The following is a 9,939-nucleotide window of genomic DNA, read 5'->3' on the forward strand; positions in this document are numbered from 1 at the left end:
GGCCAATGCGGCAACAGGGCCCGGCGATTCCCCGGCGGAGGCTGGTGGTGGGAGGGAACAAGGAGGGTGAGGTGGGCGGGGCTGTCGGTTAGTGGCGGGTGACGCCGGCACGGGGGCGGGGAGCCGTTGGTTTCCGCTGCGGCCGAGCTCACGTCGGCCCAGGGGGGCCGGGACCCGGCGCGTTCTCCCTCTGGGAAGGAAGCGAGGCCCGCGCCTGGCCCGCTGCCGTCCCTGCGTGTCAGCGAGCCGGCCCCACTGGCTATGGACTCCGAGGGTACGCCGCCGCGCCGCGCCGCGCCCACAATCTGGAACCTATCACGTGCGTGACGCGTACGGCCCATCTGTATTAAAAGCAGCGCGGGCCCTCAGTCCGTCTGCCTTGTCCCAGTTACACGCCGCGTGACGGGACCTGCCGTTTAAATCCGTACCTCCCGCAGCCTGCTGTGTGCAGTTCCTAGCGCTCCGTGCAGAGCGACGTTCAAGGTTTCCTTCGCACTGCCCCTTCGTGCAGCAACACAGGAGAAACACCCCCCCACCGCCTCCGTCACTGGTTTAAGGCGATCAGCACTGACAGAGAGGGTGGGTGAAGCCGGGGTTGGGAGGCGAGCAGTACCTGAAATTACTTTATCTCATTTTAAAAAACTGACCAAATTTCAAATTGACTATCTCCCTCTGCGTTCATACGGGTGCAGGCAAAGGGCAGGATCCCTTCTTCCTGCCCCCTAGAATTCCAAAACTAATGGTCTCGGTGCATCCGGCTACTGAATATGAAGTAAAATGAAAGAAGTTGTCTTACCAGCTCTCATACAATTAAATACACACACACACTTTTCTAAAGGCATGTTGCCAATTTTACAATGTATGATCCTGATTTAGCAACTGGATCTGCTAATTTGATGCAGGGTTTATGTGAGCAGATCCAGTTGCAAAATCAAGACAGTAGCTTGTGAAAGTGATTGCCTCCCAAAAAAACCTTACTCACTACTACCTATTTCAGCATGGGCTCCAGTCCCAACTAGATCCTTAATATAACTCATTACTGTGCCCTACCCATCTAAAAAGCATAGTCCCCTTACAAAAGAACTGCTGTTTCCCCCCATTTTACCATGCAGAGGACCCCTTCCACTTGAGGCTCAGTTGTCCCCTTTCACTCACATGGAAGACAGCTACAGTCCCTTTGAATATTCCTTTTTTTAAAAACAGAGCCAGAATAACTATTACATTTTTGTGGGTCATACACTATCACAAACGCTATGACATTTTTCAGTTAATAAATCTAATAGTATGGAATAGAAGTATTTTTTTAAAAAAAAGAGTAAAACAAACTTCTCTACAGTCACAATTTTATATAATTTGTATCTAGCTTATGGTAATTGCATCATACTACATAACCAGCGCGAACATCTTAAGTGTGTAGTAGGGCAGTTTTTCATATCCATTACACACTTGCCAAAAGGCATTATGAATTGTCTGCTTTGCTTGCAGTGGTAAGTGACATTTTATTTCCAATACAATGGAGGCAGAGTAACACCTAATTTCTTTTCACAGCTACAGTGGTACAAGAATGGACGCTTTGACTATAGCAAACTAACTGCAGGATTTGTCTTCAGACCTACGCAACAGAGAAGCAATTGTGAAAGATTAAGGAAGTCTTTCTGCTCTCATGTTTCCGCATCCAAACACAAAAAGTTCTGCATTCAGCTCTTCAAGTAACTGCTTTCTCTGTGTGGATTTCCAAATTTGTATCTTCAGTTACAATCTAATGCCAGTATTTAGTGAATTGGTAACTGAAAACTTACTAATGTAATTTTCCCTGATGTAGATACTAGCGGAATTGCATCTGTCGAAGTCTAGTCTCTCTTTAGGTGGGTACTTTACCTGGAGGCAAATACAGTAATCTGTATTATGTGTAAAGAACGCTTGCTCCATGTTGTAGTATAAAGCATGCTGTATATTTTTTCAGATATGTAGTAATTTTAGGTGTTATTCAACATAGTAAGTAAACATTTGTCAAACAATTTTGACTGTCACTTTAAAAAAAAAAAAAAAAAAAGTCAGCTATTAACCAAAACAAATAATCCAGATAATTAAAACCGACAGTGGCTGTTACTAGATGTTAATTTCTGATAAAGACAATATGCTTTTTGCTAGGAAGAATGTTTTGAGATTATGTGCATCGTTGATGGTACTGCTGCATGTAACTTGTATACCACTTTGTGAAAATACTCTTCATTCCTAGTGCAGTCCTTTTCAATGTTCACTTATTTCCTTACTATACTGCCTTTCATTCTGCTTCCAACTATATGTCCTGTTGACAGCAATGCATAACTATTACTGCCACCAATGGCACTTGGAGAGTGTAGCCTAGAAACTCTTTCTAATTTATGGCTTTGAGAAGATGTAAAAAGTTGTATAAGAAGAATCAATTGTTTAATTTGAGGTAACTTCTCTCAGCTTTCTTAGTGATTTGTGAGGACATGTAACAACTTTATTTTCTTAGATAGGATGAATCCCTTTTAATTTGTGATGCTGACCCCTAATGAAGATCTTCTATGACAGATGAAATATTCTTGGCCCTAGCACCTAAATTGCCTTTTTAAAATTCTTATAGGCATAACGAGTGTATTTAGGAGCTCAACAGGGAGCCCTCTGTTTTGATCTGATGTCCAACCAAGATGTAATAAGGAACTTATACTTCTGCAAGGCACCAGATATGCTTCATTATTACCATCTTGTTTTTCTCACTTTTATAATCTTTCACCTCTATTTGTGTATGGAGGTAGTGAGGTAAGGGAAGAAATTAACCACTATTTCCTGTTATTTTGAAGTTCTGTTCTCCCACCTGTTGTTGTATATATTAGGTCAATGATTCTGTCAGTCTGTCATTCAACTTGGCTCTGGCTAATAAAGGTATTTTTTCTGAATATCAGGGCTGGAAACATTCATCAGATGCCTACTTGTTATATGCTGGCACAAATGCCTGGGAAAAGAGGAGACAGCCATGAGGTCCAGAAATTTCTGTATCAATGATGTGCTGGGTGGGAAGGTTCCATGTTAGTTTCTGATTAAGAGATAGCTGAAGTTTGAAGGCACACTAGGTGCTTGGAGAGATCTCGTTTATCTTCTTACTTACAGGTTCCTGCAGAGAGGAATTCTCACACAGTTCAAGCGCTTCCTTCTGCTGCTGCTGGGAAAAGCTACAAGTATGTGTATAAGTATGTTTATTTATCTCCCTACTGTCTCTAGAGTGCTGAACAGCAGTAGTCAAACTGCAGTGTTTATACTGGTGTTGCTTAGGCAATAGCAGAGATGTTTGTCTTGAGACTCAGGTATGCAGTATTGCCTGGTTTACACTTATGTATGCAGTGTTGGTGTAGCCCTGTCAGTCCCAGGATATTAAAGACACAAGAGGGTTGAGGCAATATCATTTATTAGACCAACTTCCGTTAGAGAGAGAGACAAGCTTTTAAGTTACACCAAGTTCTTCCTCAGGTCTGGAAAAAGTACATGCTAAACTATCTGTTTGATCTTGTGTTTAGCTGCAACACTCGAGTACCTTTTCCAGACCTGAGGAAGAGTTCGGTGTAGCTCAAAAGCTTCTCTCTCACCAATAGAAGTCGGTCCAATAAAAAAATATTACCTCACCCCATCTTGTCTCTTTCATTTACACTTTGTTTACCAAGGGCTTCACAGAGCTAATTTATCTTTTCAGACTTTAATATAATAGGCATTACAAAAAATCCTTAAAACAGATCTTAAATGAAAACTTGTATTCTGGCAAATTTGTAGTTTAAGAACCACTGGTTCTCTTAAGGAATCGATTTTCAATTTTCTCACGTTAATATATTTGTAAATAAAGGAAACACTTAATGGATTTTGACTCTGTTGGCCAAATTTTGCTACTGAAATTTTCCCCCATTTGAATCAGAGGGGAGAATTTAATTTACATTCTCTCACTTAATCTCTTGCATGGACCAATAATATTGAGTTGATTTAATAAATCACTATTCAACAAATGCCATCCTTCTGCATGTGTGTTATTGGTCGGTTAGTCAAAGTAGTGGAACTTAATTTCCATGACATCGGTGCTGCAGTCTGACTCCTGTAACAAGTTGAATTTCAAATTTTAAGGTATAAAGAAACTGCCGCACTTAAGTAAAAGCCCTTATTTGCAAACTATTAGTATTCAAAATATTTTCCCTCACTTTTGCGGTGTTTCATTTTCTTTCAGAATGTCCTTCCAAATTGTGCACTTATGATAAACGAATGTGGTATGACTGGAAGGTTGGAGAACTAGAAGAAAAGGCAATAGCTCAGAAGTTGCAAATTTAGGTTATGACCAGTATTTTTACACAATTTTAAATTAGTAAAAAGTCCATGGCATTCTTTCAAGTTCTAACATTTTAAACTCAAGTATTTTAAACAAAATTTAAGTTTTAATACTAGAAATACACTAGGTTCTAGTTTCAATTTGTTGAATGAAAACTTTATTCTAAGAAGTTAAAAGGAAATGAAAATCAATGCGTCTATCAGGGAATAAATTATAGAATTAGGATGGGAAAGGGGTAAAGTATGAGGATATGGCTAACATAGGGATGTTAATGTAGGCGGACTTACGAACCATTAGAATTTAGACATTTTGGGAAGGTGGACAAGGCATCTCAACACATTTGAATATAAGACTAGCTAGTTCTTTATTTTTAATCGTCCCAAGTATTGAGTTCATGCGGTGAGTCATCTGAACTGTAGTAAATGTGGAAGCTGCTGATCAACCATTGTGTTTAATGGTCACCAGCATCAGATGAGTGTGTTTCAGTATGCCTAAAACTGAAGAATGTGCTAGAAAATGATTGAAGTGACAGAAAAAAAACAGTTCTTTTAAAGTAAACAGTAAAGTAGCAGCAAGATAATTCACACTGATATGAAAGTGCAGAAAATCAGTTTCTTTAGTTTCAAGATCTAAGTGTCTTTGAATGAAACCAAGTACAAGAGAGCAATATATTGAGCGTGATTCCTTCTTGGACCCAGAAAAGAGCAGGACCTTAGGAGCAACCCACACCCAAAAGCTGTTATCCATTGCTATTCTGGTCAAGGATACATCCAGCAGAGATCTTCTTCTCTCTTATTCAGTGGAGATACAATTGGACAGAAAATCCTCCCTTTTATCAAGAAGGGTGGGAAGATTTAGGTGGAGTTGGTCCTGCTTTGAGCAGGGGTTTGGACTAGATGACCTCCTGAGGTCCCTTCCAACCCTAATCTTCTATGATTCTAAGAATGAGGCTATGTCTTCACTGACAGTGGCAAATTCGCTGCCGTCAGATAGACTTCTCTGGATCGACCGAGCAGTCAGTGAAGACCCACTCAGTCGATCCAGAAATCGACGTATTAAGACTACCTTCTCAAGTGGCATAGCGCTGTGTCAACAGGAACGTGGTTCCCGTCAGCACAGTGCAATGAAAACAGCGCGCAGAACAGAAGCAGAGAAGTCGACGGGAGTTACGCAAGTTTTTTGCATAGCTTGCGTCGAATTCCACCGAATCTCGGAGGTAAGTGAAGACAAGCCCTTAGAAAGGGAATTGCAAACTAGCCTCAGAAAGAGCAGGCAGCTTCATGTGAGATGGATGCAGAGATGTTACATCTGAAGCTGAATGTAGTTTCAGCAGTCTATCCACACTGAACAAAGAGAAAGAGAGAGAGAGGCCACTGCATCTCCTCCCTCTTCTGCCAAAGATGATGTAACATCACTGCTAGAAGACAAGACGCAGACCAGGATTAGAAATTCTGATCAAAACCTGTACTAGATAAGTTGTGGGCACCATACTTAAGGTGGGAGATGAGTTTCCAGAGGTGGCAGTAAGCAAAGGTGGGCTGAAGACTACTGTAGCCTGTAGTTCAACTTTTAGTAACCTTTCAAAAACTGCCTTGGGATATGGCAAATCAAAGCTAGCAAGCCACCAATAGTGGTTAAAAGAGGTAGTAACAGCAGAGCAGTTTATGGCTCAGGCCTCCCCACGCTGGTTGGAGTGGGGCTTGGAGCAAGGGCAACTCCCAAAATAGCTGGATTCTGTACAGCAGAAAATTGAAGCAGCAAGTACGTAACTCAAGTAAGCAAAAGAGCTGCACCATACTGGCAGTTTTGCTTTTTTCCCCCAAAAAAATTGGGGAGATGAATGCTAAAGTGGGTACTAAAGTGAGTTGGTACCTGGAGAGGAAATTTGCAAGATCCTGTCTCTAAGTCTGCAGTAGGCAAAATTACCCCATAGATGTCTCTAAACAGAATGGCTTCACCATGATATTATAGGAGAGGAAGCAGATCTGGCCTTATTAAACTGTTGTCCAAGTCTTGTCCACCACTAACTCTCTCAGACTGGTCTACCTCAATTCAAAATTCAGTGTCGCTACAAAAAGGCACTATTAGGAAAGCAACTAGATAGTTCTTACTACTTCTCCCATAGATGTAATCTCAATGATAGTCTTCAATTTCTAGCAAGAGAAATACTGAATGCAGTGAATACTCTTCCTATTAAACAAGTACTCCAGTAGTATCCAATAAAAAATTCAAAACACAACTTTTCCTCAACAGTTCCAACAAGACTACAAAGACCATTACTTTTCACATTGAAGGACTAGATAATGTGATAGGAACTGAAGTCTTACCAGTGCCTTTTATCCAAGCTCTAATAAATTGTCTTTATATCACCTTTCCTAATTAATTGTGTAATTTCTCATTTGTGGGTTCTCTCAGGAAATCTGCAACTGAAGTCTCTAGGAAAATGTCTGTTGAAAAAGTTTTCTAGAGAGGCAATGTCACAGAAAACTTTGCCACTTCCTATCTATTCTGTAATCCAGAAATATTTTCTTCATGCTGGTAGTGGGTAGCTCCCGTCACACCATGCTGAAGGGCAGTAGGCTTCTGTTATCTAATCCTCAGGCTGGTCCAAACAGAGTAAAAGGATGTTATGGTAATAGACTACGATTCAGGAGACCTGAATTCAATTCCTATCTTTGCCAGAGACTTCCTTTGCAAGCTTGGGCAAGTCACTATTTGTGCCTCAGTTTCCCTTCTATAAAATGGGGATAACACTTTCTCCAATCCATTCTCTTTAAATTCATAGGCAGGCAATCTCATGGTATTGCTATAAGACACCAAGTAGCCCACTTTCAGTTGGGTCATCTAGGCACTACTGTAATACAAATACTATCCGCTGCCTGACGATTAGGCTGCTGGATCCAATTACTTAGATTTGTTGCAGTACAAGTGTTTACAATTTTCTTCATATAGTATAAGTCCAATTCTACCCCATTTGACATGTTCCTAGCTGCCTTGAGATTTAGATTGATTGTTTAACTCAGAGTGAACTCTGGGATACTAGTTTCTAAATACTTAATTCAGAATTAGATTGTTTTTCCATTCCTCCTTTCGCTCCCTCTAATTTAGCATACCAGAAGCCTGGGTTAAGCTTTGTTGAAAGTCAGAGTAATCAGTTTTACATTTCAGTTGTCTCTTAAGAAGTGTACTTGTTAGAGTAAAATCTAACAGAGGCCATGCTTTTCCCCCACCCCAACTTTCCTATTTACAGTATCAAAGTATACTGTATCAAAGTTTCTATCAGTTTGATACAATGGTAATAAAAGCATGTGCTCAAAGTGGCTCATTACTCTACAGCAGGGATGCTTAAACTAGCTATGGGGCACCTGATGGTGGGCCAGAGTTCTGTAGCATTTGGTGCTTGTCATTTCTGGTTATGAAATTTCATTAAGCCACCTAGAACTACATTACTTATGAAACATTACAAGTGACGCATAAATAACTGACAATATAACATGATCCAATGTTTTCAGACTTACCTCTCTGACTCCATTACACTTAATATTCTTATTTTAGTCTTAACAGGATTCTTAGCCAATATAAACAACAAGTCCCCACTAAGAAGGAAATAAAGCTAAAAAGTTGGTCCATAAACATCCACATAACTAGGTGTATAAGGGGAGAGGTTATGGTCCTTTTCAGACGGAAGGCTTGTGTAATAAATTAGCCAACTAGATACTATACTGAGGCATCCCCTCCTCCCCAGTAGTAATGAGATCTGTATTTCACACTAGCTCTACAACACCTACATCAACTTTAAGATGTTATATATCCTACTACCAAGCTCTCCACATACTACTGGCTTACACCTCACTTAAAACACTTTTTTATACACAGACTACTATATTACTACTAATTCTAGAAAATGTGCTGTATGTGTATACGTTACTATATGTGCTATTGTATTATCCTAGAAAGAAGAGATAGGTGAGCCTTGATACAAATTAAGCTTTTACAAGCCTTCTTTTGACAATCATCTTACTGCTGGGCTGGGCTTCTGGTTTTTGCTGGAAACTTTTCAAACTGTATTTGTGGAATAAAGCAGGCTATGCTATAAACAACATAGCTGAAAACCATTTGAAAGCTTCCATTTAATACTTTACTGCTAGTTCTTTTACATTTCAGTGTGTTATAACTTGCTTTAATAAAATGCACACAACACAGCATTTTGAATTTCCATCTTTAATCTGGTAGTACTGTTAAGATTTTTAAAATTGCATAACTTTGTTTTAGTCCTTAGCTTCTGCTGTTGCTGCAACAAAAGTGCTAGAAGCACAAGTGATTAGATGTGAGGCCAGAAAAGAGGTAAGGCTCAACTTCCGAGACATTTTAAGTTGTTTTATGAAAAAGCTCTTACTGTTTTAAATTATTAATAATCTTAATCTAATAAGAAGTTAGTTTCACTTTGAAGTTTAGTGCTGCAGTGTGTTTCAAATACTGAAGGGGAATTTTTAGAATTTATTTAAACTGTTTCAGGTAGTTTATATGCTAAAATGTTCAAGTTTCTGTAAGATGTTCAGAGTAGTAAGGCACAAATTCTAACATTTCATCCTTTTTGAAACTTGTAGATTTTTATTCCATGTAAGACTGTAAACGTGATAAAGAATTCACACTTGCCAGACTATTTACCTGAAGAGGAAAACCCACGAAAAGAAATTGAAAAAGGCAGCTTTACAAACTGGAACACGGACTGACACAAAGGGCAGCTGGCTTAATAATGCCACAAACTTTTTTACTAAAACTTTCTGTTGGTAACCCACAAGTCACCAATTAAAACTCTTCAAAACATGTAGTCTTGAGAGTGTAATTTCATGTTATTCTCTGTGCTTGAAAAGTTTTAAGAGAGCAACTAGTGCTCCATTCACAAGACTTCATACACTATGCATGCAAAGTCTGAAATATACTAAACAGATTTTCTTAAGGATAAGTATTTTCCCACTAGTGGTTTACCTTGTTCTGTCATATTCAAAAGTGGAACATGCATTTGGAATGTAGGACAAATCTTCCAGTTACCATGTATAGAAGTCAAGCTACTTTTGGGGCTATTGCACAAATAGGTGAGGCATTTCCCTAGTAGTGGTATATGGTCAGAGAAATGTAGCACCTGTTATGCTACAGCTATACTTGTCAGATTTAGATCTGTTCAGAAGAGAGCGCCAATCATGGGGGCGGTCTAGAAATGTGAATGTGTGAATGTTAATAAAGGTTTGTATACATCTCCATCCACATTCATTCTTTAAAGAGAGGCTCTAAAGGAATATTGACGTACTTTGGCTCTCAAATATGATCCACAGCAAGTTTTCTGGAATTGTTAAAACAGAAAGTGAACTGCATTAGTCTTGTACAGTTCCCATCAAGCTATGGTTAGAATTGCTTTAGCAAGCTAGAAGACTATTTTCAAAGACACTTCATAGTCTGTTCACTGTGAAAAGTGCTTTGGTAAAATAACTGGCTTAAGGCAGACATTTTTTAATGCTACTTTTGGATGGGTGGCAAAACAAAACCAATTTTGCTCTGGTTCAATACATCTAAGAAAAACATTAACTCCGCTATGCATTGAGACTGAGTAG

The 9,939-nt window shown here is 39.5% G+C and overlaps 1 protein-coding gene across 1 annotated transcript; it reads left to right on the top strand.

Moving 5' to 3' along the window:
* Positions 1 to 130: 130 nt before the first annotated feature.
* On the top strand, positions 131 to 9,145 carry LOC137149039 (armadillo repeat-containing protein 1-like). Its single transcript, XM_067542291.1, has 5 exons — positions 131 to 579; positions 1,549 to 1,709; positions 3,136 to 3,203; positions 8,603 to 8,674; positions 8,938 to 9,145. Exons 2-5 carry the CDS (start codon positions 1,664 to 1,666, stop codon positions 9,061 to 9,063), a joined length of 312 nt encoding a protein of 103 aa, XP_067398392.1. The 5' UTR covers positions 131 to 579; positions 1,549 to 1,663; the 3' UTR covers positions 9,064 to 9,145.
* Positions 9,146 to 9,939: the final 794 nt, after the last annotated feature.

This window comes from Emydura macquarii, unplaced genomic scaffold, assembly GCF_026122565.2.
Source record: "Emydura macquarii macquarii isolate MOO-44397 ecotype Brisbane River unplaced genomic scaffold, CSIRO-AGI_Emac_v2 contig_705, whole genome shotgun sequence".
In the NCBI taxonomy this organism is placed as follows: Eukaryota; Metazoa; Chordata; order Testudines; family Chelidae; genus Emydura; species Emydura macquarii.